Source organism: Podospora pseudocomata, chromosome 7, assembly GCF_035222375.1.
Source record: "Podospora pseudocomata strain CBS 415.72m chromosome 7, whole genome shotgun sequence".
Lineage (NCBI taxonomy): Eukaryota > Fungi > Ascomycota > Sordariomycetes > Sordariales > Podosporaceae > Podospora > Podospora pseudocomata.
In genome coordinates this window covers 1,133,299-1,150,686 of record NC_085891.1, presented here as the reverse complement: position 1 = coordinate 1,150,686, position 17,388 = coordinate 1,133,299, and the positions used below count along the sequence as shown (strand labels likewise).

The 17,388-nt window shown below is 51.8% G+C and overlaps 3 protein-coding genes across 3 annotated transcripts; 2 read left to right on the top strand and 1 right to left on the bottom strand.

The window, feature by feature from the left end:
- On the bottom strand, positions 1 to 1,351 carry QC762_701780 (uncharacterized protein). Its single transcript, XM_062893040.1, has 2 exons — positions 348 to 1,351; positions 1 to 293 (listed from the first exon to the last, which is right to left on the bottom strand). Exons 1-2 carry the CDS (start codon positions 619 to 621, stop codon positions 211 to 213), a joined length of 357 nt encoding a protein of 118 aa, XP_062739139.1. The 5' UTR covers positions 622 to 1,351; the 3' UTR covers positions 1 to 210.
- On the top strand, positions 930 to 5,904 carry DRS2 (aminophospholipid translocase). Its single transcript, XM_062893041.1, has 3 exons — positions 930 to 4,728; positions 4,784 to 5,451; positions 5,509 to 5,904. Exons 1-3 carry the CDS (start codon positions 1,513 to 1,515, stop codon positions 5,684 to 5,686), a joined length of 4,062 nt encoding a protein of 1,353 aa, XP_062739138.1. The 5' UTR covers positions 930 to 1,512; the 3' UTR covers positions 5,687 to 5,904.
- A 5,222-nt stretch (positions 5,905 to 11,126) lies between these two features.
- On the top strand, positions 11,127 to 13,925 carry QC762_701800 (uncharacterized protein; the record flags this gene model as incomplete). Its single annotated transcript, XM_062893042.1, has 3 exons — positions 11,127 to 13,128; positions 13,354 to 13,413; positions 13,472 to 13,925. Exons 1-3 carry the CDS (start codon positions 12,896 to 12,898, stop codon positions 13,923 to 13,925), a joined length of 747 nt encoding a protein of 248 aa, XP_062739137.1. The 5' UTR covers positions 11,127 to 12,895.
- Positions 13,926 to 17,388: the final 3,463 nt, after the last annotated feature.

The window sequence follows — 17,388 nt, the reverse complement described above, 5'->3', positions numbered from 1 at the left end:
TTATGATATAATACGGTTGTTTCGGATAATTTCGATTTTACTATGTTTGTTATGACTGAGAATTCTGAGCGAGACCGCCCGTGAAATGCGCCAAAACGCCTGACTTAGCAATGAACAAGAAACCCAGGGAATGATACACACCTCGCGTCAGTTCCCGATGCCTGGCGCCTGACCTTCTGACCCGACCTCCACCAGTCCCATCTTCATCACTCACTTCAGAGACCTCTTGGTGCCATCCACAATTGGCGCTGCTGCTGACTTTTTCTTTTCTGGCTTACCACACACGGCGCAGGCTGTGACAATGTCAGCTAACAATTCCAACTGCTAACCAGAGAAAAGAAACCCACCAGCTGCCTTGTATGCGCACTTGTGGCAATAGGTGTGCCCTTGGTTTACCTTGGTCTTGCATTGCGTGCAAGAACTCGAATACTGAGCATATGGGTTCTTCGCCGCTTTTGACAGCAGCTTGCTCTTGGAAATGCCGTTCTGCCCGAGGGTGGCTGATTTGGACGACGATGCTGATGATGAGGCGGCTGAGCCGTAGTACATCTCACTCTTCTTCTTGACGCCCGGGGTGGCTAGTGTGGTTGAGCTGAGTTTTTGGCATTTTCCGCAGACCATTTTGTCTGATGTGAAGAATTGGTATTGCTGTTCTGGATTGGTTGTGAGGTCGGTTTGGAAAAGCGTCAAATGCGCTGGTGACTGTGTCAGATATGGCCCGTTGTGAGTGAGCGAATGAATGAATGATGAAAGATGAGATGAGGTGCTGTAAGTGAAGCTAGGGTCCGCCACTGCAGTGGACGCCGACCAAGAAAGTTGCTTAGTCACTCTTCATGGGACAGCTCTGAGGCGGCCTCGTGTCGGTGATTGGCTGCTGTCAGCCACTCCGAAACACTTCTTCGCAGGGGCCGGCTTTTACAGGCAGGGCTGTGACGTCCCAAGGCAATCCGCGCTAGCACTCCCTACAACCAAAGTCAGGTTGCGCCGTTCTCCTGAAGAAGCCCGCCAAAAAGTGTCTTGGGTTTCCAGTTCTTCATATCACTACCTCACCACCCCCCTTGCTGCTCGGCAGCATCACGTTGTTACGATATCCTCGGCTTTGACAGCCATCGCTCGAAACGTTTGCCCACTGGAGTTAGGTGCAGAGAGACAACCTACGGGGCCCACGGCTGACGACGACAACGGGTCTTGTAGCCCAGACCCCAGTCCGCGAATCCTCCGCTGGTTGATGAAAGGAGGCTGTGCTCTCTCATACCAAAGAACACGGCGCCGTATTTTTTTTTAACTTGCAACTTCAGCTCGTCGCACGCCGCAACACCACACCCCGCCCCGAGTTTGCGATAAGACCTAGAAATACATACCCAATTCACGACTGCACACGAAGTACCACGACGACTACAGCTAACAACGATTCCCCCCCGTCCCATCGATCTGCCCATCGATTTATGCTTCGACACACCCCTTGACCGTGTCTCCCACCACCGATTGCCCGAAGCGGCGACGCCTTGAGGCATGACAGGCCGTCCGCCTCCCGGGGGTCCCGCGCCCCCGCGAAACGATCTCCTGCTCGATCTCGACAATGATCAGCCCGTATACAGCACAGGCCAGCGGTCAGCCTTGACCGACGACGACCTCTTAAATTCATATGCCTACGACCAGGACGGTGCGCAGGCGCGTCCCTCGGTATCCTATGATGACTTTGTAGGCTCTGGACAGGCAAGACAACAACCAGGAGGGAGGGGGCCACCACCGGTTGGCACATCGGCTTCCGCCGCAGGCCCCGCAAGCCCATATGGATCGCAACCGGTCAACAGGCAATACAGCCAGACGTCAGATCTGGGCAACTACCAGAGATACGCCGACGACTTTGACGACTATCCGGAGGATGGGACCTCATATTACCAGGCCGGGGGAGCGCCCGGCGTTGATTCCGCAGCGGCGGCCAATGCGAGGAACCGTAATAGTGTTCTGAGCCTGGGTGGCGGCTTGCTCGGAAGAGTGAAAAACAAGCTTGGAATGGGTCAGGGATACTCGGAAATGGATCTGCCACTGACGGAATCACGGACGGGACCAAGACCTGAACCCGGGGGTGCCGGAGGAGGGGCTCCTCCGCCGAAGGATAAGGGGAATTTCAAGTTCGGCTTCGGACGGTCAAAGCCCGACCCGTCGACACTCGGACCCCGAATCATCCATCTCAACAACCCCCCAGCGAACGCCGCGAACAAGTACGTCGACAACCACGTATCGACGGCCAAGTACAATGTTGCTACCTTTCTGCCCAAGTTCTTGTTTGAGCAGTTTTCGAAGTTTGCCAACATTTTCTTCTTGTTCACCGCTGGCTTGCAGCAGATTCCGGGCCTGTCGCCAACAAACAGATACACCACCATCGGTCCCCTTATTGTTGTGTTGTTGGTATCAGCGGGTAAGGAGTTGGTGGAGGATTACCGGCGAAAACAGGCCGACAAGGCCCTAAACCAGTCCAAGGCGCGGATCTTACGAGGGTCATCTTTTGAGGAAACGAAGTGGATCAATGTTTCTGTGGGCGACATTATTCGGGTTGAGTCCGAGGAGCCTTTCCCGGCCGATTTGGTCTTGGTGGCAAGCTCGGAGCCGGAAGGATTGTGCTATATCGAAACCGCAAACCTGGATGGAGAAACCAATCTGAAGATTAAGCAGGCCCTACCCGAGACGTCGACAATGGTTAGCTCGAGTGATCTTGGCAGGTTGGGAGGCAGGATCAAGTCCGAGCAGCCCAACAGCAGCCTTTACACATACGAAGCTACCCTGACGATGCAGGCTGGTGGAGGAGAGAAAGAGCTGCCCCTGAATCCCGAGCAGCTGTTGCTTCGTGGTGCTACTTTGCGCAACACCCCCTGGATCCACGGTGTGGTTGTATTCACTGGCCACGAGACCAAGCTCATGCGAAATGCAACGGCGACCCCCATCAAACGCACCAGGGTTGAGAAACAGCTCAACACCCTCGTGTTGGTTCTCGTCGGTATTCTTTTGGTTCTCAGTGCCATCTCTACCATCGGTCATCTTGTCCAGCAAAGCGTTCAAGGTGACGCCCTCGCTTACCTCTACCTGGATTCCATGGACGGCGCCGCTGCTGTTGCTCGTCTCTTTATCAAGGATATGGTAACGTATTGGGTGCTCTTCTCCGCTTTGGTTCCCATCTCTCTCTTCGTCACCCTCGAATTAGTCAAGTACTGGCACGGCATTCTCATCAATGACGATATGGATATCTACTACGACGTCAACGACACCCCTGCGAACTGCCGCACATCGAGTTTGGTGGAGGAGTTGGGCATGGTGGAATATGTGTTTTCCGACAAGACTGGTACCTTGACCTGCAATATGATGGAGTTCAAGGCGTGTTCGATTGCTGGAATTATGTATGCCGAAAAGGTGCCCGAGGACCGCGTACCGACAATGGAGGATGGTGTCGAAGTTGGAATCCATGAGTTTAGGCAGCTCAGGGAGAACATTAAGAGCCACCCTAGCGCCCAGGCCATTCACCATTTTCTTGCCCTGCTGGCCACCTGCCACACGGTTATCCCCGAGACGAGCGACACTGGCAACATCAAGTACCAGGCTGCTTCTCCTGACGAAGGTGCTCTTGTCGAAGGAGCTGTGCAGCTGGGCTACAAGTTTGTGGCTCGTAAGCCCCGCGCTGTGATTATCGAGGCCAATGGTGAAAGGCTCGAGTACGAGCTTTTGGCTGTGTGCGAGTTCAACTCCACCAGAAAGAGAATGACTACCATATACCGCTGCCCTGACGGGGTGGTTCGCTGCTACACCAAGGGTGCTGATACTGTTATCTTGGAGCGTCTGAACGATAACAACCCGCATGTCGATGTCACGCTTCGCCATCTCGAGGAGTATGCGTCGGAAGGTCTCCGGACTCTGTGCTTGGCCATGCGCGAGGTTCCTGAACATGAGTTCCAGGAGTGGTTCCAGATCTATGAAAAGGCCCAGACGACTGTCGGCGGAAACCGCGCAGACGAACTCGACAAGGCTGCGGAGCTCATTGAGCATGACTTCTACCTGCTCGGTGCCACCGCTATTGAGGACAAGCTGCAAGATGGAGTCCCCGAGACTATTCACACGCTTCAGGAGGCCGGTATCAAGGTCTGGGTCCTCACTGGCGACAGACAAGAAACTGCCATCAATATTGGCATGAGTTGCAAGCTTCTCAGCGAAGACATGATGCTACTCATTGTTAACGAGGAGGATGCCGATGCTACAAGGGACAACCTGCAAAAGAAGATTGATGCCATTCGGAATCAAACCGATGCGACGATTGAGATGGATACTCTGGCTCTGGTCATTGATGGAAAATCCCTGACGTATGCCCTGGAGAAGGACATGGAGAAGCTTTTTCTCGATCTCGCGGTCATGTGCAAGGCGGTTATTTGCTGCCGTGTGTCTCCCCTGCAAAAGGCCATGGTGGTTAAGCTGGTCAAGAAGTATCAGAAGCAGTCGATTCTTCTCGCTATTGGCGATGGAGCCAACGACGTTTCCATGATTCAGGCTGCTCATATTGGTATTGGTATCAGTGGTATGGAAGGTCTCCAGGCTGCCCGCAGTGCTGATGTTTCCATTGCTCAGTTCCGGTACCTGAGGAAGCTGTTGCTTGTGCACGGTGCGTGGAGTTATCACCGTGTGGCGAAGGCTATTTTGTTTTCTTTTTACAAGAACATTACCTTGTATCTGACGCAGTTTTGGGTAGGTTTCTGTGTGAGAACTGAAAGGGTGAAGATCATGCTAATTGTTATCCCAGTACACGTTCCAAAACGTCTTCTCTGGGGAAGTCATTTACGAATCCTGGACCCTCTCCTTTTACAACGTCTTTTACACGGTCCTCCCTCCCCTCGTACTTGGTATCCTCGACCAGTTTGTCTCCGCCCGCCTGCTTGACCGCTATCCCCAACTCTACAACCTTGGTCAGAGCAATAGCTTCTTCAACAAGCGCGTCTTTGCCTCCTGGATCTCCAACGCGGTCTACCACTCTCTCCTGCTCTACATTGGCGGCTCCCTCTTCTGGATCAACGATGGTGTCCAAGGCAACAGCGTACCCGCCGGAAAATGGGTCTGGGGTACAGCCATGTACGGCGCCGTCTTGTTGACTGTTCTTGGCAAGGCCGCGTTGGTGACGAACAACTGGACCAAGTACCACGTCATCGCCATCCCAGGCTCGTTTGTGATTTGGGTGGTGTTCGTAGCTGTCTACGGCATTGTCGCGCCCAAGCTCAACTTTTCGACGGAATACCACGGGATCATCCCCTTGCTGTTTTCCAGCCCGCAATTTTGGATCCAGATGCCGACGCTGGCGATTTTGTGCTTGTCGAGGGATTTTGCGTGGAAGTTTAGCAAGAGGTTGTGGAAGCCGGAGGCGTATCACCATGTGCAGGAGATTCAAAAGTATAATATTCAGGATTATAGGCCGAGGTATGTTTTTTGGACTCGCAAGCAGTAGGGAATTGGATGCTAACATTGGGGAAACAGAATGGAACAATTCCAAAAGGCGATTAGAAAAGTGAGGCAGGTGCAGAGGATGAGGAAGCAGAGGGGGTACGCCTTTTCGGCGGCGGACGAGTCGCAGACGAGGGTGTTGCAGGCGTATGATACTACGCAGCATAGAGGACGGTATGGAGAGATGGCTAGTTCGAGGCCGGTGCAATGATCTCTTCTTCTTCTGTCTCTCTTTTTTTGTGTGTGTTGTTGGGTGGGTTCAAGACGGTGGGATGGATGTTGGAAGTGGAAGGGAGGTGGGTGGTGGTGGTTGTTGTTGTTGTTGTTGTTGTTGTTTTATATTATCGTGTTATTAATATTGAACAAATTTTGTGTTTTGTGATGTTTGTGGATGGACTTTTAAAAAAGGGACATTGAGATGGAGAAGGGGGGAGGGGTGGGAGGAAGGGGTGGGAGGAAGGGGTGGGAGGAAGGGAAGGGAGAAGGGGTGTTTGGGTTAATGGCATGAGCATTGATGGTTGGGGGAAGGGAGGGTGGTTCAGGGGAATGCGACTTAAGCTGAGCTTTGAATTGGAGTGTTTTGGTGCAATGTCTCTTGATCTTTGCACGTTGAGCTTTCTGCCTCTGGTTCCGTCTATGTAGGCATTGGTGACTCGACTAGTATAACCACTGTGTCCTACCAATATTAGGAACATGTTTCTTTCATTCACTGTCAGATGATATCATCACAGGTCCCAAACTCAACGCACAAGAGCTACTACGACTTTCCTCTTCCAGCAACATGATTGCTTCCACAGCACCGTTTTCGTACCAAAACTTATGTCTGATCAGACCCATAATCTACCTAAACCGAGTTTACCCTATCTCTGTTGTTACCCTTAAAGGTCCTAAGACGGTCCTGGATATGACAGATCAACATACCCCCCACACGCAGTTTGGATTTTTTTTCAATTTTTTTTTTTTTTTTCAAAAAGAGTCAGGTTGATGTACTAAAAGCGGCAGCTTGTTTCTTTTCTATTTGCTTGAGGTAGGTAGGTAGGTGGTTGTTGGTACCTTGCATTTGAGTACCATCAACCACATACACACACAAGCCTTGTCAACTCAGCCAGGTTGTGTACAATGGCGACACAGTTCAATAGAAAAGGGAAGAGGAAAAAAAAAAAAAAAAAAAGGGACAGGGCAACAAACTCACCTGACCAAATCCCCATGCGAGCAACCGACCTTTTGGTTCACACCATCTTTTCCTTCCCGTCTTGGGAGCATCACCATGACCCCCCGTATCCCAGACCCGTCACACTGGTCATCACACCCACCCACTCAATCATTCTCGGGGGAGCACGCACACACATGAACCCTTCCAAGCCCTGACCAAGCCGCTGACTTGCGCACGCACACACCGGTCTATCTAACCGCCGCAAGTAACGCTTGCGAGCGGTGAGAAAAAGGTGTGGGAAGGTGAGCACCTTATTTTTGTTTGCTTCTGTCCAATGATGATGATGATGGTAGGGCTGGTGGGACATCATCAGGTGGGGCTGGCTTTCAAAAAAAAGGCTGGCCAGTGGGGGGAAAGTTGTTACTATTCAAACTCCGTGATTCATCCGACTCCAACGAAATGTGGTTCCGACTTTTTCTCTGGTAGGTAAGCACTATACTACTCCCTTCGCTGGAGTAGTGACAAGTCCGACTTTTTTTTATCACGCTCACAGGAAAAAAAGGGATCATATCGGGTTTGCCGACACTCTACCTACCAACACTACGTTGTAGTCTCGTCATATCAAAGACCCAGTATTATAGAAATCCAAGAAAGTCCAAGAAAACCACTCCCAACGGTTCCCCCGCTGACACCATTGATATCTCATTTCTGGAACCACCGAACGGGACGGGCAGCTTTACGGGTTCCATCGGCTTTTCTTTTCGTTTTCCCCTTCCCCCCACCAAATAGCATTTTGTTCTGTTGCCATTTTCTAGCCGCCTGGGAATGTTGACAACAATTTCCTTGGTTGAACTGATATCCATGTCCAATCTTAATCAGTGCCGCCTTTTTCGTCTGTTCAAGCAGTGCCGCAAGCTCCAATGTTACCCCCATCCCATCATCCCATTTCGTACTGTACTGTGGCGCTCACCTTCTCGAAGTGTTTTTTTTGCCGTTTTTTTTTCTCTTTCCTTTTCCGAAAGTCTGACTGCATTTTCTCGCCACTGTACAGTCCCACCAACACCTTCTTTGCAAGCACGGTCTTTTGCCTCATTTGGTAACCCGAAGGACGGGCTTTTGAGACCTTGTAACCTGACTTACAGAAGTGAAACATGACAACATCAACAACACTCTCTCACACACAGCTTTGGTGATGTGTGCAACAAACCCCTGACTTTTGTTGTCCAAAAAAGAAAGAAAAAAGAAAGAAAAAAAAGAAAAAAAAAAGAAAGATGGTGTCATGCCTTGTTGGTGTCCTGTTACCATCATCGTCTTTTCAACCGCGCGTAAAAAAGTAGCATGTGTCCTGTGTCTTGTGTATCAACGTAAGCGCCACGCATGTCTTTTCATCTTGTGCGTTTGATAGGGGACCTACACAGAAACCCAACAAAAGAAAAACAATAGAAGCCCGACGTATTGTATGTAGTGCATAATAAGCCCGATAACCCGATCGGTCACCGCACACACGTTCAAAATCCGGTTGGATCCCCAAAGCAAAAAAGAAAAGAAAACTGCACAAGTTGCGGGCACTGTGTGCTTACACCAAACCACCCAACCCCAGCCAAACACATTCCCAGATCCAAAGCATTGGTGTCAGGCAGTTGAGAAGCCACCGCCGAGGGAACCGAAAAAGAAAAAAAACGTCCCGTCTGCGTCCCTGTCCTCGGTGTCTTTGCGCCCTGTCACATCCCTCGATGATGCATGTAAGGGATGAGAGGAACCGTGATCGGTGAAGGATATGACGACGAGATTTTTCTTTTTTTACATTAGTCTCGCGGGGGATCGTCTCTCCCCGGGTTCCTCTTGTATCTCAGACATAACTATGCAGTGAGATATCTCATGCAACAGCACAGATGTTCTCCCCGCCCGATCTTGTATCAAAAAAGGGTATCCCCTTTTTTCTTCCCGCGTCTGTGTGTATCCCGAAGTCTGAGATCAGGACGCCGATGGGAAGGACAGAAGCATACTCGGGGACGTCGGGGATAGATCACGAGACCTGGGAAGTGAAGCCTTTTGCTTTTTGTGATGTTGAGCCACATTGTTCAAGTGCCACCAGTTTGACAACTTGTGTCACTTACACAAGGTCAAGACATGTGCCGAAAGAAAAAATAAACGGACCGAACTGTCGGGACCATTCCCACTTGCTCCAGTCTTGGACATATTTCATAGCCTTTACGTGATTGTCGCCACGGTGACCGACTGTTTCCAAGAATAATACTTTGCTGTGAAGCGATGAGTCGACACTGATAACTAACCGGCAACATCCTAGTGCGAGACCGGAGTCATCAAGAAGGCTTGACAAGGCAGAGCCTGACACAATGGAGGTTGTGTTAAGCATTGGATCTCCGGTGGAGCCCCGACAATCCCTGTGATCTCCGCCCCGAGGCGGGAGATTCTCCCGAATTGCCTGGCTATAAACATAGAATCCTTACCCACTGGCAAATTCCTAGACGTCAGCGAAATCTCGAATTCAGTCATCCTCGACAAAAAGTCGGGACACAGCCCCCCGTGGGTGGTTGTGTGGATAATAATGAGAGAGAGAGTTTGAAGCAATTCAACACCCGGATGTCTCCGAGGCTTGCCCCTCTGTAAAAGCACACACTGTGTGTAGCTGTGCCAAGAGTGGTGTAGAAGAGAAACAAAACATCACGGAAGGCTGTTGGAACCCCCGTGCACGTCCCCACTGAGACCCCCAATATCTCTCCTGCGTGGGAGGCAGGCAGAATCCCACATGAAGAAAAAAAAGACTTGCCGTGATATCTCGGCCAAACTCCCGGCATTGGATCAAAGCTGGGCAAGGCTTCGGTTGCAGCCATATGCTACCCCTCCTGATAACCCATAGCACCGAGATAAGAGCTTTCGGATCAGAACCCTGCTGCGGCTAGCGTACCTGCAGCAATCGCCGTGCCATTCCCACCAAACAACTGGATGATGATGATGATGATGATGATGACGACGAGGGGTCATCGAGACTACCGTGGGCCTGAGCGGATTCGGGGCTTACCCGTCAGGGTCGAGATACGGGGGACAAGAGTCTTCCCATATCTCGGAAACCAAGTCGGAGTCTTTCACTGAGTGCCTTATCAAACAAAGGGGCTGTACCTTTTTCCGAACCAGCGTGCGTGTGAGACGTGACCCCTCATTCCCTACACTATGCCACCATATCAAGAGGTGAGGTGGTATTCCTAGCATGATCGACAATGCACGTCACTAATCTCGTCCTCAAGTCCGTGGCAAAGGGGCAGCTGGTAGCAAACAGGCTCGCTTCCAGACGATGGGCCTGCTTCTGGCCGTGCATCCCGCACCGGTCAAAAAGATTCCCATGCCCCGCGGACGACGGGATATTGGCCGGCCGCCTGCCGCCGGCACCTCGGTCAACGCTGGTGCAACAGACAGGGTGCATACGAGATATGCTTGCTCTACCCAGATGCGTCTGGCGTCACTCCGAGGATGCAGCAATCTGTCGAGGGTGCGGTAGAGATATGCCGCCCAGATCGAAAGCGGGGGGGTGGTGCAGAGAGACGAGATGGCCGGCAGTGCTGCCAATGCACGGATGTCATGATGGCCGATGATAGGAGTCTGAGATGGAAGCTCTCTTGAGGTGGTACAAGGCAATGTTGCCAGACTGAGAGAGTTAATAATAATGAGCGAGTTGAGTGTATTTTGTTGATGAGATTCAGGTCTGATGTACCAATGCTCTGAGGAACCCCCACGCCCGGGCGGCCGAACCTAAAAGGCGTTTGAATGGCTCGGACGGCCTGATATTGCGTGCCGGTCCAGGGCGGGCGGGTTTCCAACACGGGCAAGTCATGGTAGCTGCGGACCAAGGCCCGGATGATGCACCCAGCGATCGATAGCAGGCCAGGGAGCATACAAAAATTCCACGGGCCGATCACTCGTGTTTTTGGTGCCCTATCTTGAAGATGACCCTGTTGGTGGGCTTTGAGGCAGCTGAGGCAGAGGTCGACGACACCTTGATGGCTCGATAGTACCACCCTCCCTGCTGTGCCTGGCCGCCGGTGGAGCTTGGGGGGAGAGCTTGGAGGACCCTGATGGAGATTGCTGAACAATCCGATCCATCCGCGATCCACAGACCCAGTCCCGGCGCAGATCGTTCATGGCGTGATGTTCTTTACAGACCTTGGCATCGGGTTTTCTGGTGTTGGTAGAAATCCGTGAGCTTGCTGGTTCATCAACAGACGGTGAGGCGGCCGTGACAGTTGTGGAGTGGACGCCAAGACCTGGGCTGTGGAAAATGAAAGAAAATTTTTCCATGACAGCGGGATTCGGGTCTGATGAGGCTGGAACATGGTGATGTGACTGGACCAGAGCAACTCGGTGTGATGATCAAGTGAACCAGAAACTGTCAACATGGTGGGCAGTGTTGAGAGTGTGAATTTGGCATTTCCCCAGAATTGTTGGAGGGGCATCAGCACCTGATTGGCCAGATGCCCTCCACCTCGTGGTCCGCCTTTTTCCTTGTGCGGTGCTGCGAGGTACTGACTGAAAACAGAAAGCAGCTCTCTCATCAAGGTTCTTGAAAAATCACACAATGCCACCGAATTATCCGGTGACAGTCTGACAGATTCCCAAATATCACAACATTCTCTCGCAAGATTGTCTGTGCTGTCCGGCCCAGCCATTGTCCCAGATTCCACCATCGCCCCCACGAAATTTGTCACCGGACCTCTTCATCGCAGACAAGGCCTGTCCCGCTCGTCTTCTGGGGACCCTGGCCCGTCACTGCCTAGTGATCTGGGGCCGAAAGAGGGGCACTCCTCACACTGTGTTGCAAAGACAGGTTCAATTGACGTTTGCATCATGGGTGTTCACCCACCCCACGAAAGCGCCCAGGTGAAACCCTCCTCCTCCCCTCTCACCCATCCAGTGACCTACAAGAACACAGCCCGCCCGATTCCCTGACATTCTCTTCGCCCTCTTGCCCTTCTCGCCAACCTGACCCTTCCAGCCTCCTGTCCAGTCTTCGTCGTCTCACCACCACACCAAATTCTGATCTCAACATCGCTCCATCCACTCTTGGGGATCCAAGGTCTAACCCTGCCCTCGTCGACCTGAGCCCGCGCTGGCGGGAAACACACTTGGACCGGGGATCTTTGTCCTCTCGATACACTTCCCCGTCTTTGCACCACACCCACCGACGGTGAAAGACGATTGGCCAGGGCCAACAAGCTCACCCAGCTCCGTCCATCTCCGCTCTCGGCAGCAGCCTTGAAGGACTCGGCGCTGGTCCACGCGCAAGCTGAAGCGCCCAGGAATTGGTCAAAGGAGTCATCCGACACGCAAAAGTATCTGATAATTAGCCCAAAGAATCAATTCTTTTAAAGCTCTGCCTTTGGTCGGTCGTCTCACACACTCAAGCTTCGCCTGTGCCGTCTTTTTTCGGTTCAAAGAGATTCAGACAGCTCTTCCAAGCTACACTACCACCTACCTTCATACCTACACTTACACAAGACACACACCCCACCACGCGAGTTTCCACTTGTGTTCCCATCAACTCAACCGTCACTTCTCTTCTATAACAGACATCCCGACTACACAAGCGCGGGGTAAAATCCTGCTCGTTGGCTACCCGATTTGCACGCCAAGTCCACGAGTTGTCGCGACACACAACGTTGTGGCCCGTCAGCAGCACCGCAACGCAACACAGACTCATTGCTGGGCGGCAACCCGAGTCAAGCCCTGTTATTAGACACCTTCCCCGAAGGTTCAGCGATTGCAGACTACTGGCCCAAGAATCCAACTATCGAGTGGCCCGGCATAATACCAAGGGACCATCACAGTCCACAAAAGGCCGCCAGCAACCGATAGCACCGACAACCCAAGAGGGAAAAAAAAGAAAAATCTCTTCTGCAGCATACATATTCGCCACCGCACGACACACCCCTTTGCTGGGCTCCAATTGCGAGGAAAACTTTTTCTTGTTTGGACGACAACTTGCCAAGTTCAAAAGGATCATCTTTTCGTCGCTCAATTGTTACCCAACCCCCAACCCCTAGCTGTCCACACAGGCTTTATCCCGGGTTCTTCAGTTCTCGCTCTCTGAAGCTTCAAATTCCCCGCCTCCCCCCGTCTGGGCCATCTCCATCCCCACACTTGGACCCCAAGGGACTTTGGACGAGCTACAGCCAACCAGCATTCCCTGGTCTCGACGCCCTGCGCTTTCACCTCGAGCTCCCCTGAGCTGCACCAATCACAAGGCTCGTCTCCATGCATCACCACCGTCGAAAGTCGGGCAACACGTCCATGACCGACGTCCGCAAAGCAACAGTCGGTGCATCAGACCCCAATTACAGGAAGCACTCATCCAGACCTACCACCATGACGAGAAGAATCACACCGCAAAGCGCCCCAAAGCTGGGCAGGAGTCGCGAGGACAGAGAGAGGGAACTGGACGATGAGCGCTGGTGGGATGAGGAGCGGGAGAGCTTCCCGCAGTACTGGTAAGTGTTTCCGAGCGTTTACGTTTCGCAACTGCAGCACTTCCCTTTCCATCCTCCCGCATCGTCACCTGACATGCAGGTGATTTGTGTTACCTCAAGCGAAGAGGGGGAAAGAGGGGTCAACCACCACACTGGGCACCTCATTCTCTGGGGGAGTGTCCAGGTTGCCGTTCCTGCATACATCTTGATTTCCTTGGAAGAACCCCGGCTGACTGAATGATGTAGCATGGTGTGCGAGAAGCAGTTCATTCCAGCCGACGACCAGAACCTCTACTGCTCAGAAACGTAAGTCTTCTGCGAGATGATGTATCTCTTCGGACTCAGCGCTAATGTTGCAATCTAGATGCCGGTACGATGACCAGGTTAGCGCCTCGACGGCACCGAGCCGTGGAAGTCACCCACCTACTCAGTACCCTTTCTACTCGGGAGCTCCAGAGCCTAGAGATATCGTACCCCGCGCCTCGCCTTCAAGGCCTAGCTCTACGCACTTTTCCCCGCCCTCAACGGCCGTAAATGCGCTCAAGTCGTCACTATACATCCGCCCACCGAGTCCCACGTCACCCATGATGGGTACCTCCCACAGCGGTGTCTGGTCGTTTGGCAGGGGCACTGCTACAAGCCCAGACAACTCGTACACGAAACCCACCTCGAGTTACTTTTCGACCACTTACGACGGGGCGTACTACGACCACTACGGCTCCTCAGTTGACAGACCCCTTCCGTCACGCAGGCCTGGTGTTTACTCCAGACCAAAGAGCATCGAACTCGTCACACCCATGCTCGCCTCCGGGAGGTAGTTCTCCCGCATTGAAAGTCATGCGAGGAGTCGGATGCGGGTAGCCTCACATGGCAATGCAGCGATGCTGTCGGAAAAGGCAATGCTGATTGCAGTCGTTGGGACCCAGGGACGCAAAGTCAAGAGCTGTCTTGTTTAGGAAAAGGACTTTTCTGATCCTTCTTTATCTCTCTCCATGTGGGGGTTTGGTTGGCCGAGCTGTTGCAGTGCAACATTCCGCGCGGGGTGCTGAACGGCACAGATCTGCCCTCTCTTGTGCGCTGGCTGTGCTTCAGCAGTAGCAGCAGCAGCAGCAGTAGCAGCAGCAGCAGCAGCAGCAGCATCACACCTCCCAAACCCAGCTGCCACTCATGCAGCTTTCCGGATCTTTTGATTTCTCGGTACCCCACACACGGGTGAGCCGGTTCAGCATGGGAGCGGCGGGGATGCCATCCTCAGGCTTTCCACATCTGTCTTGGCACATGACAGGCCAGCATCGAAAAAAGAGGCGTTTTCTGGGGCACACCTACATTTCTTAGCGCGGGGTTGGTCCCTCGGCTGGGCACGCGCTGTGCAGGGGAAGAGGGAGGGAGGGATTGGCGGTTGCCGTGGACTTGGTTAACGTCCCACATCATCACAAACCACCTCCCCTCTTGGTGCCTTTCTTCATTGTCATTTACTACTAATTTTGTTTTTCATGTTTGGGATATGTGTTTTCAACAAAAAGCTTAGCGGCATGGGCGAGGGTTTATCTGAAGACAATAGATGGGAAAAAAGCAACTTTTTTTTTATTCCTTGGAGCATGACAAATCATGGAGAGGAGGAGGACTATTATTCGTTTCGGGGGGTCTCGAGGAGGACATCTGAGCTTACTACTCTACTTACTTTTAGCATTTATAACTTTCTTGGAGCTGGCGGCATATTATTGGAGATTATTGGCAAAGGAAACACAGGCCTCTTTTTTGTTTTTCTCTTTCTGTCTGAAATGTATATACCTAACTTTGTTACGTCTTTTTTATTTTACTCTTGGCATGAACGGAGCTTTCTTCTTTTTATCACGATGGGGGCGTTTTTTGGTTTCCGGATACGGACGGACGGACGGATGGGACATGTCACACCGCTCAAACAAAACACACATTTTTCGTTTTATTACACAATTGAATTGGCTGAATACAACACACACACACACAGACAGACAGAATGATGCATTTACTTTTTCGCTTCTTGTTTCGCTTGTTCTGTCTTGTTGGTGACCGTTGTGGAACAATTGGAACTGCTTGCTTGGGTGTGGATGTACTGGTGGAGATAGGATATGGTTACACGGGTGGTGGGGTTGGTTGGAGCTTGCTGGCAAACAAGCAAAGACCGAGAATATGGGGTAATAAGATGTGGGTTCCTGAATTGGATGGGACGCTGGGTTTTTTTGAGGAGAGGGGGGATGACCTCACCTTGTCTTTTGGCGGTGGGAGAGGGGGGAGGGCAGGGTTAATCTATGCTGTGTGAGGTGGAAGGGGAAATATTGATTTAATATGGTTTTTCGGTGAAGAGGGAGGGGGGTTGGGGGGGGGCGTTCAATATCGGGTTTGATATCCGTGATGAATGAGCGGCAGATGAGAAAGGGGTTGTTGTTGGCCGAGGTGAGGAGCTGGGCAATATGTCTCACATGTTTGCTAGTTTTTTTGCAAGTTCTAGATCTTTACCCAGCAGTTACACCAGGCAACAGAATAAAACTCTGTTTTCTTTTCTGTGCCGATATAGTCTGCCGCGGTCTGTATATGCAAGGCACAGATATATGTTCTCCATTTTCCACAAGAACACAGCCTCATTTCTCCACCCCTTTCACACACAGCCAGTAGACACCCCTCTCTTTTCTTCTCACCGCAGAAGAAGTTTCCAGCCTGTCCGGACGAGAGGGAAGGAAAGTGATCTGCGCTGCGTTGGTTAAGGAAAATCGGACGTTAAGCGGGGGCGGCAGCAGGACGGGATAGACTAGCGCTGTGGGGAATATGGGGTAGTGGACGAAATCGACCGACCTGGGCGGGGGTTTGTTTTTGTTCACTGGGGTAATAAAAAAGACCAAGTTTTTTATTTTCTCCCCCCTCCCCCCACGGAAAAAGAAGCTCTTGCTATCCACCCCAGCTGGAAAAAGTGGGTGGTGGACAGCTTACGAGATTGTTCACTGTCAACAGTCAGACAGTCCTGTGACTGCTGACTGATGCGGGTTGGTGATGAAAATTCTGAAATCCGAGAGGTATCTATCTCATCGAGATCGATCGACAACGACGGGATGGCGCTAGAAGAGTCTTCACTTGGGACTTGACCCGTTTATTTTTTTTTTTTATTTTTTTTTTGTTGGAGAGCGGGGGTCTTTGTCTGAATATCTTCACTTACACCAACTAGGTGAAACATACAACTATTATTTTTGCTGTAGATCAGCCCAAAACTGGCCATCTGTGGTACCTGCACTACGGCCTCACTGACACATTGACAGCAAGCACACTCTCTCCACTTGCAGTGTATCTGAGTAGCATACGGACATACGGATGCTCTTCCCCGTGGTGGAAAAAAAGAGGAGCGAGATTATGCAGCAGAAGCTTTTCTTCTTTTTTTCTCCCACACTGCCAGCGCATCTATCTTTGTACCTTGCCTATCGTGTTCCTGCGCCGCAGTAAGGCGTGATGAGGCTCCTCCGACTCCGACTCCGGTACCTGAAAGTGGAGCAACCTGCTCCCCATTCCGGACGACGACGGCGGCGGCCCCTGAACGGCGGTGTGTGAACGGGACAAGAAAAAAAAAGCTTCTCCACCGTTCTCGAACCTCGTGTGTCCCGGCGGCCGGGTATCATTTTCAGGGTTCCGCGGGTTGGGAACGAACCACTGCGGAGGCGAGACTGTAACCCCACGGAATACGGTGAAGACACCCTTTGAAGCAAAAAAAAATAAAAAAAGACTCCAAACTTACGGTGAGCAGCAAACACAAACACGGAGTGGCACCTCCAAAACGACGGTGACTGACCTACGGTGGGACCCTGAACGGACCTTCAAAAATACGGTGTGTGTATGTGTATGTGTAACCCCGGACCTGATTGACACCACACCACGCCCCCGGAGACGGAGGACACGGGAACTACGGGTCGGTATGGGCGGGACCTAAAGCGGGTAGGACAGACAGACAGTACTGCTACCCCCGAAACAAGCACGGTGCCTGGTCTGTCTGTCTGTGTCGGACTACCACCGGATACTCCCGTCCTCCTCCATACCCATCCATGATGATCTGATCCACACAGGTAACAAACCTACCCAACCCTTCCAGAATATCACCGTTTCCTTGTAACACTACCTACCTACATAAAAAATGAATTAATGCACTCATATGCACAGATCAGATGATCAAACGGGTCGGCTGGCACTGTACATGGTGGTGGGTGACGATGATCATTGAAGATCGAGGTGGCAAAAAAACCGGCAGTTGCATAAACGAGAAGG